Source organism: Mytilus edulis, chromosome 8, assembly GCF_963676685.1.
Source record: "Mytilus edulis chromosome 8, xbMytEdul2.2, whole genome shotgun sequence".
NCBI lineage: Eukaryota > Metazoa > Mollusca > Bivalvia > Mytilida > Mytilidae > Mytilus > Mytilus edulis.
The window spans coordinates 69708763-69731774 of NC_092351.1; the positions used below are offsets into that span (position 1 = coordinate 69708763).

At 34.0% G+C, this 23012-nt stretch overlaps 2 protein-coding genes across 2 annotated transcripts; both read left to right on the forward strand.

Annotated features, from left to right (window-relative positions):
• Positions 1 to 8213: 8213 nt before the first annotated feature.
• LOC139486139 (uncharacterized) lies at positions 8214 to 19365 on the forward strand. Its single transcript, XM_071270869.1, has 5 exons — positions 8214 to 8338; positions 15847 to 15930; positions 16784 to 16847; positions 17355 to 17608; positions 18746 to 19365. The coding sequence occupies exons 2-5, from the start codon at positions 15906 to 15908 to the stop codon at positions 19216 to 19218; spliced, it is 816 nt and encodes a 271-aa protein (XP_071126970.1). The 5' UTR covers positions 8214 to 8338; positions 15847 to 15905; the 3' UTR covers positions 19219 to 19365.
• Positions 19366 to 21449: 2084 nt separating this feature from the next.
• Positions 21450 to 23008, forward strand: LOC139486140 (uncharacterized). The gene is made up of 2 exons (XM_071270870.1): positions 21450 to 21917; positions 22278 to 23008. The coding sequence occupies exons 1-2, from the start codon at positions 21666 to 21668 to the stop codon at positions 22437 to 22439; spliced, it is 414 nt and encodes a 137-aa protein (XP_071126971.1). The 5' UTR covers positions 21450 to 21665; the 3' UTR covers positions 22440 to 23008.
• Positions 23009 to 23012: the final 4 nt, after the last annotated feature.

Genomic DNA, 23012 nt, shown 5'->3' on the forward strand with positions numbered 1-23012 from the left:
ATTTCAACCTAACAACAAATAAGACAACAGTCGTTAGTAGTATAACGATATATAAATGTATTTAGGATAATATGGTTGAAAAAAACCTTTTTCTACAAAATCAAAAAGCGGTACGCAACGAGGCCTTCTGAACTGAATTAACGGCATATATTTAATAATATTTGATAAGTAAGACATAAATTGGTATATTTGTAAGCCCGTAAAGCTTTGATATCAACAAAATATCGTCACTTGATATTATCTAAACAGCGATTAATTTCCTCTTAAAATTATAATATATTGCAAGACGCTGTACAGACAAGAGTTGTAATTTTGCAATTCGCCGTACAACGTCCTGCAATTCGCCGTACAACAAACAAACAATGTTTTTGTCCATATTCTTCAAAAAACATGTTTTTGACAACAAATTTCAGTAAATATGATGCCGCACTATAATAATCTAAAAACGTGTCTGGAAAAATAATGAAAAACAGTTCAATATCATGAGAATGGGGCGACAGAGGATGATCGACCTCGAAACTTTCCTGTACTAAGTGGCAAGTTTTGGAGTATAATTACTCAAAATCTTGTATCAATTTTGTACTTATCGGCCTAATAATTTAAAGAATTATACATCAGAAAATCATTTCTTAAGCGGCACCCTAATCACATGAGTGGAAATGCTTTAAATTGAATGAATTCTTAACTTGTTTACTTTTTTTTCTATTTCTCTTCGCTTCGTTAAAAGGCCCCGAAATGACAATGTTAAACATATTCAAACGAGAAAACTAGCGGCCTAAAAAAATGAACGAAAAACAAATATGTAATACATAAACAAACGACAACCACTGGATAACAGGCTCATTAATTGAATGTTCATATCATACTTAATATTAGTTTAAACATATTTATTTATAGTGGATTGGGAAACAAGTTTTGCAAGTTATATTAATCCATTTCCACTTTGCGGGTGCGAGTTCTGCCTTGTAGCGGCATTAGCCTGCTCTTTTTCGAAATCTACAAGGGTGTCTTTAACATGCAAGAGATATGGCTCGCTCTTAACACGGGTCAGCCATTTATCGTCCCCTTCCGACGGACTATCATCGTTTCCTCAAGACCATACTCGCAAATGGTGTCAAGGGAGAGCCGAAAATTGAGTTCCTGAAATTTTCATCCCGAACGGGAATCGAACCAGGAATCTTTGTGATAGTAGTCCGATGCACTAACCACTATACCACGGCTCTCTTCATATTGCGGTGACAGAAGTGTAAAAAGTCGTCTAGATCGCGAGTTTAATCTCCCCAAATAACACACGGCTAAAAATGGTCTTAACTTAAAGACAAATATGTCTTCTTTAGTTTTTGCCCTGTCGTCAGAATTTCGTACGGTCACATTTTTCTAAAAAGTTGTTTTAATGACTAGTAGTATATTGGAGAGTTTCAACCCCCCTATTTGAAAATGAAAAAATTGTGTATGTTTTCTCACATTTAATTGAAATAGTTTTTCCTGAAGCCATTTCAAGTTATATGTCAAAATATTCTATTTAGTATTTTATTTTCTTCTAATCTATAAAATTTGCGAAGTTTGGACTGTTTAAAATTGAGGTAATTTTAATTGCAAATTCAGACACAAACTTTAGTTTCTTCTTCATAGTAGTAATACAAATTATCCCATAATATTTTAAGCATATAGTATTTCATAAAACTAATAAGTGATAAAAATTTCGGAACCAAAATATGAGAAAAACCTTAAGAAATCAATGGAAAAAGAATGGACTAAAAGCTTCAATTTCAACACGGAACTTAATCACTTGCCTTCCGTCACATTTTGTGTATTAGTCAATAATTTGCTCTCAACTGATATATGGAATTACTACCTTTTTCGCTATTATATACACATATTTTCAACTAAAGTGCACATATATGCCACATACTTTGTTTGTATATGTTTATATTCTATGTTTTTTGTTATAAAACATCAAACCTATATAGAAAAGTCTTATTGTAAAATCAAAATAATTGACGGATAGTTTCAGTAAATATTCCGTGATATGTGAAGTCCGTTGCAACTTGCTCCAATAAGTCCAATGAAAAGGCACTTGTTTCTGTCAATATGGGTTTACTATCCATACCCGTACGAAAAATCACCCTTGTGATTTTCCGTACGGGTATGGACAGTAAACCCCATATTGACAGAAACAAGTGCCTATGAAATGCGATAGCTGTTAATTCGAATAACTCCGTGCAGGCAGTTTACCATCGTTCATGCTACAAAAGTTACACAAGTAAACATATGTGTGCCCCCTTTTAGAGCGAGGAAGCTTCTTATCTGATATTTAATGACGACATACAATTATCGGACTGTTGTTCCTTAGTTTCGAGTATTTGTATGCGTTCTAGAATGCAGTCGTTCAACTGGAGCGCTTGTACATTTTGTTGCAACAAAACATTTTAGAAATATCAAAAAAAAACTACGCAAGATTGAATCAGATGAGCGTATGAAGAATGTTTTATCCGTGTCAGATAAAGTTAAAATTGAAATAGTTTATTCCGTCCATCTTTTAAACTTCAAGCACTCTGTCATTTTGGTTGCATTATACAAATCATTTGCTAAAAACGAAAAAAGACCCAAAAAAATCCAAACCCGTGGAAGCAGATATCTCAGATCACGATACTGCTTTTACTAATTTTATTTTGGCTAGTGACAACGATTTAATGGTCATTCCTCGTGACACCGTTACTTGATAAATATAGATCTTTTCTTCCGACTGACTCTAATTTAAAATATTCTACTTGTAACCTGCGGTCTAAACTTATTGATTTCTATAGAAATTCAGTTGTCAGACAACAAGTTCAAGGCAAATATAACATAATATATAGTAGCAAAGTAACTATTTGAGATGCAATATCAGCTGCTAGGCAATTGAAAACTGACCTCAAAATCTCAATGTCAACGGTAATAGACACAAATAACGGACAGATATTTCATTCCGCTGCAAGTATACTTAGAAAAGACATCGAAACTCTAAAGAAGAATACCCAACATCGGATGAATTGTCTCTTCCTTCTTCAATTCAGTCAATGCCTTCGTATTTATTGCAATTCATTTTATAGTTACTCGATTAAACTGCATACAGCCAAGACTATTCTCAGGAAATGGCACAAGAGAAAATGCGTAAATGCTAAGAAATTGTTAAGTCAATCGTGTGTGTGGCCAATTTTGTTTTACTCTTTTTTTATTTAGGATTGGCTTTACAAATGTACCATGAGTTTGGTTCAAAACACCTTGTTTAAAAATTGAAGGCTAATGGACTTTATGCTTCTTAAAGTAAAGTGCGACGCTATCTAATGTATTTTCAACCATGAAATTGAGCGAATTCAAGATAGTTTGTACATCTCGTATAATGTTTCCTCAGCATCTTTGCAGACACGCATATGGATGTCATCACACCTTCCTAAACCCCCTTTTAGATCTCTGTTAAATCTTGGATGAATTGATAGGGATGGTTTGAAGCTGGTATTTTTTTTAGGATCAAATGTCTTCGGACTTCCTACAATACCTTGTCTATACTTGTAAAGAAAAACTCAAAATAACGTGTTTGCTTTGAGCAGAACCTTTCATGTGCAGACATGTGGCCATGAGTGAAATGAGTAGAAATATTAAAACATGTCTTGTGATGGTTGATGAATATGAAGATGATGAAGATAACGGGTGATTTGGTATAAAGCTTGTTGCACTGGTACATCCAGGTTAGGGGAGTGTTGGTGCGCCCTAAAAAAGTTTAACCCGGCCACATTCTGTATGTGTCAGTTTCAAGTCACGAGATGGTAATGCAGTGTTTGTCGTTTCTTTCTATTTGTTTCTTATTTATTTTGTACATTAATCGGGCCGTTAGATTTTTCGTTTGTTTTACATTATTTATTTCGGGAATTGAAGACTATGCAGTATGAATTTTACTCATTGTTAAAGCCCGTAGGGGACCTATAATTGTAAGTTAATTTGTGTCTCATTTGCAATCATATCACATCTTCTTTTTTATATGGAATACTTTTGAAGTTTGTGGTACGTTGCAAGGGAAAAAAGGGGGAATATATAGGTACAAAACCTATAATGTAATAGATTTTAACCAGAGTAAAATACACAACAACAGATGATATTATGGAAGCAGTAATAATTGTGAAAAAACCAAAAGCAACGAGTAGTCTATAAAAAAACCTGAAGTATCCGCAAATTCAATTTGAGGTCATATTTGACTGTAGTGTTCTATTGCTTTGGTTTGATACCTCACCCAATATGATGGTTTAAAAAATAATTTTAAAGTATTGTCCTGCATGACACTTGATGTTTACCTGAAATTGAAATTTGTCATAAGGTTAAGGTGCTCTAAATATTTTATATCGATCATCGACAGTTGGCAATACCGCGCAGCTAAGATCATTATGAACACTAAAATGAATATTCCCCGTTCCGCTCTCCTTCTCGAGCTTGGATGGGAACCCGTATCTGCATTTATCACCCGCCAAAAAGTTGCGTACTTTAAAAGGATTAATAACCTACCAGACGATAGACTGTGCAAGCGAGTCTTTAGTGAAATGGTTCAATTAAACGAAAGTGTCTGGAAATATGTTCAAGAGATGAACACCTACACGGAAAGTATTGGGTCTAATAAATTTAACTGTCAATATGGTAGGGAAAGTTTAATTATTGATGTTACTACTAAAAGTAGCCTTGATTTGTATCAGCACTGCTATATTAAGACAGGTAGTCAGCTATACTTAGAGGACATAAGCGATTTTAATTCATCCCGTCTTAAACTGCTCGCAAGAACAAATTATTTGCCATTAAAGCAGTTTCTTTTTAGAATGCATTATATGTCCGAGGACAACCTATGTCCCATTTGTGATTCAGGGGAGTCAGAAGATTTAGAACATTTTCTGCTCGGGTGTACATCTCTTGAACAAACCAGGTCTAAATTTTTCACCTTATTTGCCTCTTTTAATGATAGAAATGTAAGTTTTCTGGAACTGTCGCCACGTGCACAAGTATTATTTTTAGTTGGCGATATTGGTTATGCTTTTAACGATGAAATTGGTTCATTTTATGATGTTTATGGAAGAATGTATCTCTTAGAATTATTTAGATTACGTCAAACTATGGTTGAACCAAAATAAACCTTTGAGTTAACTTACTCGTATGTACTATTATATACTGATTGATCTTAGTTTTTATGCTTTATACATGCTGCATGGTCATATTTGTCTATGAGTGTTTTAATTACATGTATATTTTAACATTCTATAAATTGGTTTTTTTTTTTTATTATGATTATGTATTTTAGAAATCTCTATTTTTGTCTTATTAATGTGCCATGTATGTTATTGTTTCAAAGACATTCTATAATGAAACCATTAACTAAAATGTATATAATTGTAAATAATATAGTATAGACGCACCATCACTTCTACCCTGATGACTGGTGCCCCCGATGTAAAGGGGTAGTTTTCTAAATAAAATATATATATATATATATATTATAGGTTGAAAACTTGATTTTTGAAGTTTTGTTTATAAAACGTCGTTTTATGAATTTTTTGGATAAAAAAATCTCAATGATTAAGGTTAATGTATAATAACAAACATTACTAAAGCCAAAACAGTATCATTTGTATTTAGGTAGAGTTTAGAAATATAAAAAAATGTCAAAATTGAAACCCTCCTGAATTTTCACAGATTTTTACATATGACCTTTGACCTCAATTTAAAAAATATGTGACCATATCAAGTCTTGACGACAGGCATATTATTATATAGTACACGATTTCCTCTTTCCAATGATATATTATATAGGTGTGTGTTCGGTGGGGAGATTAAATTCAAAAAAATCTGCCTTCAGTCACCGCACTATCAACCACTATACTAAATATTGAAATTAATAGACAACCAAAAATTGGGAATATTGGAAATAAAGTAGGAGGGATAAAAAAATAACATTTTCCTGTTCCCAAGTACCTATGATTTTCGATACTTTTCCTAGAAATTCTCCAGTCATTCAATATTTTACAAAATTCTTCCAACAACACTTTACATACTTTCAACTACGTTCTGAATGCCCGCGATTTCGCGAGCGTGTTCTAGTTTATATTGAAATAAGTTAGGTTCTGATTTTTTAGAAATATTTATGACATAGCATTTTTCAGGATTGAATTTCATTTGCCATTCAGATTCCCATTTTTCAAGGTTTGATAGGTCTTTTTGGAGTGCTTGACTCATTTATATTATTAGATGTTTTATAAAGTAAAAAGTCGTCAGAAAAAAGACGAACCTTACAGTAGACATGCTCAGGTAGGACGTTTATGAATAACAAAAATAAAGTTGGGCCTAATACTGTGCCCTGAGGAACACCAGAGTCAACAGCTACTTTGGAAGATGGCACACTTGCTGTTGCCTGTTTGACAAAAAATCTTTAATCCAAAGTAAATTATTTTTACGTATACCATAGCAATTAGGTTTTGTTATTAATCTTTCATGGGGGACCTTATCGAAAGCTTTAGAAAAATCTAAAAGTATTGCGTCAACCTGATTACCATCTGCCAAATATTTGCTGATAACAAGTTGTCCTTCACAGTAACGTTTACTCCTAAAGCCATGTTGGCAATCATTTAAAATATTATTTAAATCTAAATGTTTTTTAATATTGCGTGTTCTAATACCTTACAGCAAATAGCCGTTAAAGAAACCGGTCTGTAATTGATTGCATTATGCGTATCTCCCTTTTTAAAAATTGGGACAACATTTGCCTGTTTCCATTCTTCTGGGATTTTTCCATCATTTATGGATTTTTGAAAAAAGAATTCAAGGAAGAGGGATATTTCTTCTTCTTATGTGTTCATGCAAATCTGAGGAGTCCGTGGAACATTTCGTTCTCGAATGTTCTGAATATTCTCCTATACGAAATAAGTATTTTGCCGATATAAATGAGTACCTAAGTACTAACTTCCCCGACTTTTGCTTCACATAGTTACCGTCCTACGAAATAATAAACATACTGCTAGCTAGGCAGGTGAATATTTTTATAAGGTTGATCCAAATGTTTGTACAAACATGTTGACACCTTTAGTAAAAAGATGTTGAGTGAAATGTACACTTACAGATCTTCAATTTTAAAAAAATAAGCTAACTGTGATTTACGTGTGCCAATTAATTGATGTGATCTCTAATTTATGTTGAGATTTTATATTAATATATAATGTTGTTATGTTTTACATGAATGTTGACTTGTTTTAAAAAGAGAATTAATTTTTAACTTAGATAAATACACAGCCATGTATGACAATCACTGCTGGTGATCCGATGGATAAATTTGTTGTAGAGTTGTCACTGGCTCAGACGTACTTATAAATATAATTATTTTCTGTGACTGTATCTTACATTAATTTGTAGGATCCTTTACTATAGATAATTTAGCTAATCTGTTAAAATAACATCTACATGCCTTATATATCATGTACTGTAGTACGACGCTAGATTAAAACTGACGTGGAAAGGTAACACCCGGCCACCGAAAGCTTAATTTTTATGAAGCCCAGGTGGTCGTGTGGTCTAGCGGGACGGCTACAGTGCAGACGTATTTGGTGTCACGATATCTCAGTAGCATGAGTTCGAATCCCGGCGAGGGAAGAACAACAAATGTGTGGGTCACTATAAAGTAATCCATCTTTACCTCTTAAAGGTGCGACTCCTCATGTTTCAGTCTTTTTCCCTTTAATATATTGCCAAAATGATTTTGGTTTTACCTCAAGTTGAGGACTTATAATTTCTTCCATATATTTACTTTGGGCTTTCCTACTTTCTCTTTGAGCTGACAGCCTGTTGCTTTAATCTTTTTGTATTTATCTTTGTTGGTTTGGTTCTCAGTTTTTTTAGCCTTATTAAATGTTCATCTTTGTTCTTACATTCTTTGTTGTACATAAATTATCAATTTCTTTGTTTGCCCAAGGATTTGTATATTTAGTTTATGCCATTTTACTTGGTATATTTTCAGTGATCATGATTATCAATACTCTACAAGACCGAATTTTGCGCTGCGAATAAATTCGTAATAGAATCCTAGCCCCATGTCCATACTCTGTGATATTTAAAAAAAATCCACTTCTAATCGAGAACTCATTCATTGTAACTGCATGTACAAAGCACGTCAGGCGATCAGTGGTACATTGTACATATTGAAAGAAAGACAACTCTAACTTATTCGTGTTGTTGAATACAAATCCAGGTAAATAGTGCGTACTAATTTATAAATAGCATATTTGTTTATTTACCAACGTTGACGTGTACTTCGGACGAGAGATTGTGAAAATGGGTAAGTGTTATTCACCTTTTCTTTTGTAAAGAAATTTATTGAACAATATGCCATGTAAAATGACATAATTTTGCTAGTAATTTTGTCACAGGGCGGGGCGTGACAGGCATGGGAAGATCCATCCACCATTATCTATAGTCTATGATATTATCAATGTATATTTACGAGCCCCCGACTTTGATTGTTACACAGTAGAAAAGACTCCACAGGGAAACCTCATTATGACATGTATGATTATTATTTCTATTGTACTTATAAGTTCATCATGACTATATTTAGGGCCGGGAAATACTGCATCTTCAACACGAATCCCCTAACTCCCTAACTCAGCTCCCTAATATCACGGGTGTCATTCGGTTTAACGAGAGAAATGATCGTGAAAGAATATCTAACGGCGGTCAAGTATTGAGAGACGATCGTGAAAGCTCTGGTAACTGACGGAACGTGAAAGACATTTAATCGAGAAGACATACATGACATATGAAAGGTCAATAAATATTCTAATTTAATTAATTACACAGACAAATTTACAACAAAATAACACTGTCCGTCAAAATGATTCAACATTATGATCAGTATCATGAGTATGTGAGAATATCCAGTTTTAAAAGTACTTACTAGTTATTACAAAACAACAAAGGGCAGATTGATTCTCGACATTTCAATGACATAAAAAATGTTTATACAAACATGATTTTTTCACAAATTCGACTAGAAAAACTACTTTTATACGGATAAGGGCATTCTATTTGAATTAATCAAATGGTTCTCATAGTTATTTGGTATAAACATAATCTGAAACTAGCAATTGGTAAATAAAGAACTATTTACACAAAAATTGATTTTTCGGATTGTGAAAGATCACGTAACGCATTTTTGAAGATCGTGAAAAGGATCGTGAAAGATCTGATGCTACGAAGACGTTCAATTTATTCTTCAATTATATCATAATTAATATTTGTTATTGGTATTGAGAAGCTATATAGGTCAACATCCTCAATAGGTTTAAGCTTTTCAAAGTATTAATATTTTTCAGAAAATGAAATGTAAAATAGTTGGATGATTGTAGGATGAAGCTTTTTATGGTCATGTGAAGTACTGACTTATCACGAGTTATAGGATACCCACATTTTTTATATTAGATCCTATAAACTACATGTCCGTCATACAGGATTCACCTGACCCCGAATTTGCCTCATTTTATGGATGAAGATTCAGTCCGTATCGCGGATTCGTTAAGCTTTAGGATAACTGTCTGTTGTTATGATTGTATACGTAAGGTGTACATTTTCGACTTCTGCAAGGTTTCAAATAACATCGAACTCATTATCATGCATCATTCGGCGATGTTCGTTTTATGTTGTTTAGCCTTTTGGATATATATACCTGTATGCTATAGCGCCATAGTATTTTGTGTATGGTGTACATGTCTGTCTGCATGTTTCATATATGACCATGATGACGTAAATTGTATTTGATATATTGAATGATAGTAAGATGTCTATGTCTGGCTGTCGGTCAGGGTTCATATACTTTTGACCTTATGTTCCGAATTAATTGGCCAAGCATAACTTTTACATTTGTCAGTTTCTAAGGCACTGTAAGGATCGGAACACATTTATTTGGTCTACGGGATATTTGTAGAGATCTGTATGTCATGGTTCATCTGACCTTGCACTCTTTTTATGAACCTTTGACACTCCTAATTTAAAAAAAGAAGATGTGGTATGATTGCCAAAGAGACAACTGTCCACAAGAGACCAAAATGACACAGACATTAACAACTATAGGTCACCGTACAGCCTTCAACAATGAGCAAATCCCATACCGCATAGTCAGCTATAAAAGGCCCCGATATGACAATGTAAAACAATTCAAACGAGAAAACTAACGGCCTTATTTGTATAAAAAAAATGAACGAAAAACAAATATGTAACACATAAACAAACGACAACCACTGAATTACAGGCTCCTGACTTTGGACAAGCACATACATAAATAATGTGGCGGGGTTAAACATGTTAGCGGGATCCCAACCCGCCCCCTAACCTGAGACAGTGGTATAACAATACAACATAAGAACGAACTATAAAAATCAATTGAAAAGGCTTAACTCATCAGATGGACAAAAATACATTAATCGCATTTGACTCTTCTTGTAAAGCCCTTGATATTATAGACGTTCAACAAATTTACTATCATAAGTAAAGCAAACGAGACATTACAGCATTTGCGCTCTGGTATTCTATAGTCTGTAGTATATAGTTAAATCAATCCACATCTGCGTTGTATATAAAGAACTTAAGAAAGTACTGTTGCACAAAATGTTGGTTATCGTTCAATCTCAAATTACTCATGAAAGATGCTGTTTTGCTGTAATTTTTTGTTTGATGGATATCATTTTGGTTTAAACTTTGCATATCCATATTATTGGCTAAATAGTGTCGGTCTGCCTGAATTGCACTTGACCGATTCTTAGAGCTGAATCTTTTCACACTTATTGAGACACGTTTTTAGTTGTTGTTTTTTTTTTAACTTTCGAGGTAAAGTGTTGAATAGTAAAAAATAATAGCTTTAATGTTCATCCTTATCAAAATAGTTACAGGCTTCAACTAGTGGCAGGTTTATCAAATGGTAAAAGAAATACTGATTTCTGATTACTAGTAATAAGTCTGGTCACGCATTATCTTTCACGATCAAAATGATGCGATGCCTGATCTTTCACGATCAAGTTTGATGGATATTCAACAAATTCAAGGTTTTCATATACAAATTAATGCTTTTAAGGGAAGAACATATATGTGACCTTAATTTTACTGTACTATCGGATACACCAAAGATTAAATTTCAAATATATCATGATAAACTGAAATATGACCATTATAGGTACAAGAAGCGTGTTATTTGTACTGAATTAATTTCACAGACATGCCTTTTGTGTTTTTTCATAAAGTACTGCATATTTTCTATATCTTATTTATGTTGAGGAAGTTAAACCATTTTGGCAGACATATTTTTTTGTTCGGATTTGTTTCGCGTTTTGAAAATTAAGCGATTTTTTCAAAGATGCTGACCTATTATTTTCATTAAAATGTCTTTCACGATCCGTTACCAGAGCTTTCACGATCGTCTCTCAATACTTGACCGCCGTTAGATATTCTTTCACGATCATTTCTCTCGTTAAACCGAATGACACCCGTGAATATGAATCAGTGCAAAAGAACAAACCAAAATCAGTTGAAAATGGTTTGGCTCATTAGATCGATACAAAGCAGAAAATATCCAACGAAACGAAAACACAGACCTGACGTGACAGCGTATCTATACATTTCAAAACAAAACAAACGCTAAGGAAAGACATATGAGAGCACTCGCCGTTAATGACTGTCACAGCCTATATAGCTATTCAAAGTCAATAACAAATAATAAAACATCGTGTATCTAAGACTAAAAAATTAATCAGTACTCATCCAATATCCAATTGATTTAGTACAAGAACGTTCTTTACAGTCCGAGTAATACATGACCTAAAGGCTTGTGCAATGCCAAACTATAAGTATCGTCTTATTGCAGTACCGTGACGTGAATGTGGATATGTATGGAACGCCGTAGCTGCCTTATGTGTACTTGTTTTTAGATACGCTTATACTTTTCAATATATGCACATAGTTTTTCTATATATGCACATACTTTTTCTCTATATGCACATAGTTTACTTTATATGCACATAGTTTACTTTATATGCACATAGTTTTTCTATATATGCACATAGTTTTTCTATATATGCACATAGTTTTACTATATATGCACATACTTTTTCTCTATACGCACATACTTGTTCTCTATATGCACATAGTTTACTTTATATGCACATAGTTTTTCTCTATATGCACATCTGTTACTTATTCGTTTTTAATGCGCGGAGTATACGGTTGCACTTTGAATTAAATCGTTTTTCAATTGTGTTCATGTCTCTGGTGGTAACAATGTGTTCTTAGAGATGAAATGACCCTATTAGCGCGCATGTACCCGTTCCAGTGCTCGGTTAATACCCTGTTACTTATTCACTTATAATACGTTTGTTGTACGTTGCACCTTTTAAAAAAAAAATCAATTGTGCCCATGTGTCTCTTGGTGGTAACAATGTGTTCTTAGAGATGAAATGACCCTATTAGCGCGCATGTACCCGTTCCAGCGCTCGGTTGACACCCTGTTACCTATTCGTTACCTATTCACTTATAATACGTTTGTTGTACGTTGCACCTTTTAGAAAAGGATTTTCAATTGTGTTCATGTCTCTGGTGGTAACAATGTGATCTTAGAGATTGAATGACCCTATTAGCGCGTATGTACCCGTTCCAGCGCTCGGTTAATACCCTGTTACCTATTCGTTACTTATTCGCTTATAATACGTTTGTAATACTTTTTATGTGTAGTGTAGTATGTTCAGACTTATTTTTGTTTGTACGTTTTGGATGATTTTGTTTAAATATTCCATGTGTAATGGCAGTGTAAACATTCAGAGTTTGAATTTATTAGAATAGTAAATTTAACATTTAAGAGAAAGCTGTACTTGTCACAAAGCTGCCACCAAAAAATAGGGACATTGCTTTAATCTACAATTTTCTATGACAATGATAAATGTTCATTAAGAAGAGCAAATTTTTATCTTTTATTCATCATATTTGATTTTCAACCATATTTGTCAGGGTTCTCCAAGGAAAATATGTGCAAAAGCAGAAACATGTAAATACTTTAATTTTATATAACAGGTAACAGGTTATTTACCGAGCGCTGGAACGGGTACTTGCGTGCTAATAGGGTAATTTCATCTCTAAGAACACATTGTTACCACAAGAGACATGGACAAAATTGAAAATCCTTTTCTAAAAGGTGCAACGTACAACAAACGTATTAAAAGTGAATAGGTAACATGGTATTAACAGAGCGCTGGAACTGGTGCATGCGCGCTAATAGGGTCATTTCATCTCTTAGAAAACATTATTACCACCAGAGATATGAACTTAATTGAAAATCCTTTTCTAAAAGGTTCTACGTACAACAAACGTATTATAAGGGAATAGGTAACAGGGTATTAACCGATCGCTGGAACGGGTACATGCGCGCTAATAGGGTAATTTCATTTTTTTAAAACACATTGTTACCATCAAAGACACGGACACAATTGAAAATCCTTTTTTAAAAGGTGCAACGTACAACAAACGTATTATAAGTGAATAAGTAACAGGGTATTAACCGAGCACTGGAACGGTTGCAATCGCGCTTATAGGGTCATTTCATCTGTAAGAACACATTGTTACCAGCAGAGACATGAACACAATTGAAAAACGATTTAATTCAAAGTGCAACCGTATACTCCGCGCATTAAAAACGAATAAGTAACAGATGTGCATATAGAGAAAAAGTATGTGCATATAAAGTAAACTATGTGCATATAGAGAACAAGTATGTGCGTATAGAGAAAAAGTATATGCATATATAGTAAAACTATGTGCATATATAGAAAAACTATGTGCATATATTGAAAAGTATAAGCGTATCTAAAAACAAGTACACATAAGGCAGCTACGGCGTTCCATAGATATGTGTATAACAATAATATTTTAGTATGGTTTTATTTACTGATTATATAATCAATATTTATACCAATATAAACAATATTCAAATATCTAATTCCAATGTTGATTCAGTAACCTTTTGGAATAAGTTTATTTAAAGGATTGATAAGATTACCCGGATCGATGTAAAAGAAAGATTACTACCGACCAATGAGAAAAAAAAATTAAAAAAAGGAAAGAAAAATCGTCTTTTCAGTCGCGTCCATGAAATGATATTTTTCACTCCCCTTACACCTGAGACTACTATAACACAGAGATTGGTCACTACCGATAAAGTGAGTCTCCACTTTTTCAGCTACGTTAATATAACGTAGTTTCGTATTTAACAGTAGCAGACGACATATATCACCACCTAATCACCGACACTACTAATTGTCTATATCAGTATCGGATATAAATTAAAAAAAATATATAAAAAAAAAAAAAATTAGAGGGAAAAGGATAATAATTTATTACTTTGTTATCACTATTCATATCTATATATTTATTTATTTTTTAATCAGTTTATAGTTCGTAAATAAATTGTAATTAGGCGGCAAAAATGCAAATGTGATTAATCTTATCCATCTTAAAGTTAGGTACATTGTTTTGCTACAGGTCCGTTAATTATATCTAATATACAAATATTTTATATTTTATATGTGTAATAGTAGTCTCAGCTTACACTATGGTAAATTATCCATTCAGTGCTTCTGTTCTGTTACGGTAGTTTTCTGTTGGTAGACCTGTCTTAGTCTTTAGTGGTGGTGTACTTTAAATGCTTTTTTTTTCAAAGCTTATATGACCAAACGGGCGAAGTGAGCTTTTATCATAACTTGGCTTCGTCGTCCGTCGTCTTCGTCTTCTGTAACTTTTACAAAAATATTCTCCGAAACAACTAGACCAAGTTCAATAAGTCGTCTACCAGTTTTGGTTAATCTTTCCCACAATTTTCATTGAGTTATTTGTAAATGTGTCCGATAACCCTGTTTGTCAAGCAAATTGGCTGACATAGCTGTACATATATTATAATGGTAGTTCTCGCCATTTATTTCTTCTCAAATTCCGTCCATATAAATGAGGCACCTCGTGGTGTCCAAGAAATAATCACATTAATATTATTAATTATTTTTTTCAAACAAGATTATCAAATAATCAAAATTCAGTCTTAGAATATCAAAGAAAGTATTTGGTGTGGTAATCAATTAATCACTTCTATAAATACCTCTAAGTAATCAAATAATTTAAAACCCAATGAGGAGGATCATAAATAACTCTTTCCGTTTCCGTATCGTATTCCCCTTCCGCAATTGAGCAACACCCATAAACCCTGATATATTGATATTTCTTTTTTTACAAATGAAAATATAGTATTTCACACTGAAAAAAATCTGCACTGAGATTTTTATAAAGCGGAAATAAATGTTATACTCAAGACATGATAGTTAACATATTTGTACCATACAAAATTGTTTTATAGTCTCTCATAACATGCATAAATCTTAAAAGTAGAGAGTAATTCTTGTTGTTAACTTGTGTTTTACTATCCTGTGTTTTTTTATATGTAACAATTAAGTGGCGGGACTCTGGTTTAATTTATTTGTGTTTGTCGCATATCTATTCTATGTACTATCAGGATTAATCTTCAATGTGCATGTTTGTCTGTACTGAGAATGTTGGTAATGTGAATCGGCATAAACAAAACCTTTTCTGCCAATTATGTTATGATACATCTATGTCAACTTCCATATATATAAAATGTATTTCTACTTTAATAAAATCTCAATGTAGTATGTGTCATATACTATATTTATAATGCTTTATAGTCTCTCATAACTCTTAACCAGAAGATAATTACACAAGTTTGTATTTTATTCCTTGACATTTTAGAGACGACCTTTCATCACAACTGAAAGTTAAGACAAAAATATTGTCCAGAATTTCCCAGAATGAACGAGGAGGAAGAAGAAGAAGGTAAATAATAAGTTATTCCATCGTCTCTCTATAACTGGTTCTTTTAATCGTCTCTATATAACCGGTTCCATCATCTCTCTATAACTAGTTCCATCGTCTCTCTATAACTGGTTCTATCGTCTCTCTATAACTGGTTCCATCGTCTCTCTATAACTGGTTCCATCATCTCTCTATATCTGGTTCCATCGTCTCTCTATAACTGGTTCCATCATCTCTCTATAACTGGTTCCATCATCTCTCTATAACTGGTTCCATCATCTCTCTATAACTGGTTCCGTCGTCTCTCTCAAACTGTATCCGTCGTCTCTCTTTAACTGGTTCCATCGTCTTTCTCAAACTGCTTTCATCAGATTTCTATTACAGGTTCGTGTTTTAGTGAAAAGGACAACTGATATAAATTCTGTTTTGAGTTACATATAGCACTCAAAGTTAATGTTATAAACCGGAAAATCGGTTATTGATTTGGGGACGTGCGGCGGGCTTTCGGTTGCCAAACATTGTCTGTTCATTCAACATAAAAACACTTTGACGAAATCAGTTCTTTATATATATGTTGTATCCTGTGACTAAATGAAGATCAAATTCCATCTTCACGATTTTAGCTGGTTGTTGAGTTGTAGACCTTTTAATAGCAAAAACAAATGTGGTAATTATCAACTAACAAAATTATTAATGGAGTGACAAATTTATTTGAAAAATTTGTATTTTCTATGTTTTGTTGATGATATTTAGCTCTGTAGGACAGTACACATGTATCAGAAATTGAACAAATTAAACTACGTATAGTCAAACAACAAAGGGAAAAAGTTGACCAATGATTGTGTAAATTATAATAACATTATTCGTATTGTAGTGGAACGAAAATGGAGAGAAATGACTTCTGGAGGGAGTTTTGACTGCAGCGGAGCTCAAGTGAGGTATCTCTTAGTAATTATTGCAGCAATGTCACGTGTCATAATTCTTATTAAAAACTTAAGAGGAAGTGATACTGAAGGACACTATAGGCGAATGCATGCCAAGAAATTGCCTCCGTTGAAATTCTGCAAATTAATATGATCAAATATCCCATAGAGCAAATTACATGGATGATTAATATTGACCATTTGGTATATATGGTCGTGTTCTTTAGCGAGACGTACATAAAGGTCATAAATTAATTTCATTTGTTGAATAAATCTGTATCTACTGATGGGTGCCGTAGGAGGTCCACCGGAATTTTTAGCTAGGATTCCTTGGCATGCTTTTGATGACAGCGTTACTTTCTATGTAATATTGCATCTGTCTTTCCCCAAAAAATTAATAAAAATTATGTGTCCATTTATTGAATTCAATTGTATGTTTTTCCGATTTTCATTTTTCTCTTGAACCGAGTAAAAAATGAACATTATACAAAATAATATTAACTTTACTTGTTGTTATTTTAGGAAAATTAAAAGACATCCATCAAAAGTGTTTGATCGATTGGAAAATTTGGACAATGCTCTGAGAAGTTGGGTTTCAGTTGCAGAGGAATCCGTTGAAAAGATGACAAAAATATCAATGGAACTCGATCATTATCACAAAATAGCTCGAGGTGCTGGTTATGGAGGATCGAAGGCCTTTATTTTGGGAGCAGGGTTGGCAGGTGTTGGTTTACTTTTAGCACCGTTTTCATTCGGAGCATCTCTGATACCTACAGGTTAATACATCTAGGAATGTTAAAAATGCACAGCTACTACATATAGTTATTTCATTCGAAGAAATATCAGATATATATAAAAGATACTTAGATATATTTTAAAAATAAAGTTTTATCAATAAATCATGGAGAGTAAATAGTATCCAGACAATAAATAACTTAGAAATTCCACATTGCTGAAAATACACGTTTGATTATGCTTATACTATTTTGAGGAAATCATACGGTAAGTTTATCTAGTATAAACAGGTATGAACTTTGCAGTATCAAAAGTTGGGTCAACACAAAACAATATACTGTGTTTTTTTTCTTCCGCATACATGTACATATTCTCCTGTTAAGAGTAAGACGATCATCATCCATACCCGATTCAATCTCTCATTCTAGCCAATTAAACCTTAGCCACTTTACGCAGCAACCGATCAGAACCCTAAAGTCGCCTTTACTTTAGTAATTCCTGAATGTTAAGAATCTGCATTAACTTATTGGTGACCAGTGGCGGGGGGGGGGGGGGGGGGGGGTCCAACTATATGCTCCCATTCAATTGCATTGATCGGCCAAAAAAAAAGGGGGTTCCAACCCCCGGAACCCCCACCTGGATCCGCCACTGGTGACCTTAAAGAAAAACACGTCAACTATCATTGTAAAGTCAAACGTTTAATGTGTCATGAATATCAAACGAAATTAAAAGATTCGTTGGGTCGAAACAATAATGACGACTAAATTTTGGAGCAGTTTTTCTCTTGTTTTTATGACAGTTTGTTTATATAGGATATTACCACAGGCACTTGTCTGAGATTTGCTTTCCTATATACCCTAATATAACACAGGCACTTGTCTCAGAAATAGTTTTCCTATATACCTTAATATAACCTTGTTATATTCAGGTATGTAAGGGAAAACAATCTGAGACAAGTGCCTGTGGATATTACTGGAAATTCACGTTCACTTATATATTATCTCAGCTGCATAAGAATTTTTAACTTTTATCGAAACTTTGCATTCGGGGATAGGCGTATGTCACATGTGTATAATACAAGTCAGCATGCAAGTCAGCATGCAATACGGTATATATAAACGAACCGTTAAACAATGTTTCACTTTTGACATTGTACTGTAGATATTATTGTTTTACAGGTGGCCTGCTTGCTGCAGGTGGTAAAATTACAGCCAAGGGGTCAAAGAAAATGTATGATGTTATGACACGACGTGCATGCGATGAAACGAACAATCTGTTAAAGAAATGTCAATCAAATATGGATACTTTAATGAAAGAGTGCATATCTATTGGAAACTTGCTTGATGGTTTCTGGGAAATAGAAACGGCATTTTTACAATGGGTAGCGTTTTGGGGTAGGATTTGTCTAAAACACAGACCATGTCACACTACGTCAAAGTGGAGCTCCATCGTTCAATTTGCAGAAAGAGAGAAGTATCAAACATTACTTTCCATACACCACGTAAATGAGGAACAATTACGTGACCACAGTATAATGGCAGTAGATATTCGTTCATGTGCTGAGGATTTAAAACAGTTACTTCCAACAGACACGGAGATAGAGACAATGGTTAAAATGACAAGAAATTCTTTGAAGGAAAGGTTATCTTGAAATAATATGTAATACGTAGTATGTATGCTGTATTATGTTTCTGTATCACGTGTCCTTTCTTTTCAAATCAACCATAATGCATTCTCGTGTATATATTACCATCACTCACATTTCATTATTGTCTTCATTAAAATTATGATTGGTCAAGACGTTTTCACGTGATTTTAAAGTTACTAGTATTACATGTTTATAAAATACCTAGATTTCAGACCACATCAGTATGATCGTGGTAGGAACGCTTCGAGTGCGAGTGGTTGTACGTAGTCGGGTCGGCGAGGTCAAACCAAAGATTAAAACATTGATATTTACTGATTATCCGCTAAGCACGCGGCACTTAGAGTAAGAACAAAGACTTTTCGGCTCGGAGTTAGTATAATGTGTCCCGGGTAAGGTTTTATGGGCGGTAACATTGTACCTTGTGAACTAGCATGTAACAAATCTGGCTCAGCGTGTCAGTCTAGTTAAATGGATAATAAGCTAGGTTCACACTGTCGATCAGATCAACTCGATCAAGCCCGATCAAGACAAATAACGTGATCGGGAGACTGGTCTGACTCAATCGACAAGAATGTTCGGGATAGTCTATCTTGCTCTTCATCGATCTGACTTTCTACCCGATTAAGGACCGAAAAGCAAGCCACTTGAGAGAGAGAGGAGATCGAGAATTCGTCGAGTAGCGGTCGAATTGATCGGGAAAGGATTGTGTATAGATCGAGTTCGTTCTTAATACAAAACAATTACCGATCAGTACTCGATCATTTCGACCTTTGCTCGACTAAAGTCCGATCATTTTCAGATTAACTCGACCAATGTCCGATCTCTTCAAGATCACTACGACTTCTATATTTATTTTATCCCAGACCAACTCGACCAATACCCGATCCCTTCGCGACCACATTCGACCACTCTTCGATCTCTACTCGCCCATACACGAGAACACATGACTGCTACACGATTCTCTAAAAGTGTGTGCAGATCTGATAAACTCTCATAACTCTGTCTCCGCAAAAATATATTGGCAACATCATATTTAACTGTACAAAAATTCCTCTATGTACAGTACGTGTCTTTACTTTTGCAAGTAGAGGTAACATTTTAAAAGAGAGGCAAAAGACACCATAGGAACAATCCAACTCAAAGGTCGAAAACAAAGCGACTCAGACATAGCAAAAAAAAAACGACGAGGAGACAAACAGCAAGCCACATAAAATACATAACATAGAAAACTTAAACTTAGCAACACATAACCCAACAAAAACCTGGGACGAAGTCAGGTGTTCCGTAAGGGAAGAATATCCTGCAATTTTGGCACCGGCGGATTTTTCAAATACGAAAGTAATTGAGCAATAACATTCATTATTAGACTGCTGACGACTAAATTATCTTTCGAAGTTGGTTTATAAGAGCATCAATCAAGATTATATATTTACCTGTTTTATGGGATATTTTCTGTTTTGTCTGTCTGTATTTTTCGTTTGTCTAGAAATGTTTGCACTAGTATAAAAAAAAAAGATGTAGTACAATTGCCAACGAGACAGCTCTTCACAGAACACCAAATGACATAGAAATGATTAGTAACAACTATAGGTCACATTACTGTTTTTATTCGAACTTTTTTACTTAGTTTCACACAAAAAGGAGACAAAAGACAAATATATTTTTTTTCATTTGGAGCGAAATCGTTCTTACATTCGCGATACAAACAGTTCAGCGTACACATGTTTTGATAATTTGTTTCTAACATACTTTTGCAAAGTTTGCATAAACCCAATCTAATTAAAATGTTGATCTCTGAACGTAATCAGAGATCAACATTTTAATTAGATTGAGAGCAATCATGCTCTTTAATTTTCAACAGGGTTCGAACTAAGCTGTTGAACACTAAATACCGTTTGCAATGTAAAATGTACAAACACCCTAGACCAGTGGTGACACTAAGCCATTAAAATATACATAGCTTAATGTGATTTATCAGTTTATTATCAAGTAAAAATATTTTTTTAAGCATTCATTAAATCTGCAATATATTTTCTTCTTCTTTTGAACACAAATGCAAATTTTTACGTTACGTTATATGCACAAAACAGTTCAACATGTAACGAGTATGGGTGGAAAATAAGCTTAATTAATGCATTTATCGGCTCCTCAAATCAATATTCTGGGTCTAAAATCTCCATTTTCTTCGAATGTAGTACAATGTATGACAGCAAATGATCGACTCATAGCATTATGTTATAGTTATTGACCAAGCAAGTCGGTATATGGGATTTAATTTGCACAGCTCGAGTGACCCTGTTTAACCCGAACGACGAAGGAGTTCGGGTTAATGGGTCATCTCGTGCTGTGCAAATTAAAACATATACCGATTTGATTGGCCAATAACTGTTTTAACACATGACGTCAACAATTTTCCCGCATAAATCACATCCGCCCAACAAGACGTTGAAATGGATGGATTTCATCATGAATTATCGGAGGATGATATGATCTTATCACAAGTATTAGAAACATTGGAGGATGAAATGGAACTGAGAAATGTAAATATAGAGGACTTTTTTGGAGAGTTTCCTAGTAATGTGATGGATGAGAATGCATCTGGAGATTTAATCAACACCTCAGCTGTTTCATTTGACCTAGGACTAGACTTAGATCTATGGTTGCAAGTTCCTTCGGAAAACGGAAAGATCCAAAATGTCAAGGTACGTCTTTTTTTAGAATTATCTGCCACCGGCAGACCCATTATTGCATGATTTGAGGTTTGGACCCATAGACGGATCCAAGGGATGGAGTCCCGGGTCCCTCTTTTGTGAAAAAAATGGTTAATTATATAGGGAATCACTGAAGCATGATCCGCGCCCCCTCCTTTTAGGTCAGTCAGCCCTCCCCCTTAAATAAAAAGTTCTGGATCTGCTACTTAGACCCTTGATATAATCATTTGCGGAAACTTCCGACTAGTTTTATTGTTTAATTGTTCTCATCCGGAACATTCATGAAATATTTGCCACTGCCGGATTTTGCCTCTGCCATGTGTTAAATTATGTGATATTATCTTATTTTAGGATGAAGAACCTAAAGATCAGGAACAAGGAGTCGAATCAAGGTTTGCAGAAATGACAGACAATGAAATTGATACACTTATTGAAGATGCTGAGAACAAAAACACAAAGAAAACCACAAAATGGGCAGTTAATGTCTATGAAGAAAAGAACACTTGCAACTAGATTGTACCAAGCAGGAGTCAGTGAGCAGATGATAATGGATAGAACAGGTCACAGGAGTGAAAAGGCTGTTCGTACCTACAAAAGACCGGCGGATTCTATGCTAAAAGATGTCTCTAACATTTTGAATCCATCTAATAAGCAGATAAAACTTGAGGATCCCAAACCATTAACCAATACTCGTGCAATCCTTCCTGAGCAAGTTAACATTGAAAATACAGAAAATGCATTTAATGTTTCAAAACCAGAAGGAAAATATCGGGGATTGCCAAGTAACAGCTCTTTTCAAAACTGCGTGTTCAATTTTGTAACGAAGATGTGAACCTCACAGATTTTGTTTTCAATTTTTAACACTGAATTGTTATTGAAGTTGTTTTTAAGCCGTACATAGAAATGTATGAAAAAGCGGGTTTTTTTTTAGTTTTCACTGTGTCAGGTTGTGACACTGATAACTTACATATCAAGACTATAATAGGAAGATGTCGATGATACTTTATTTTCATTTTTTTTTAATGACAATTTTTTTTATATTGATGGAAAAATAATTTTAGTATTAAAATAACCTGTGTTTTTTTT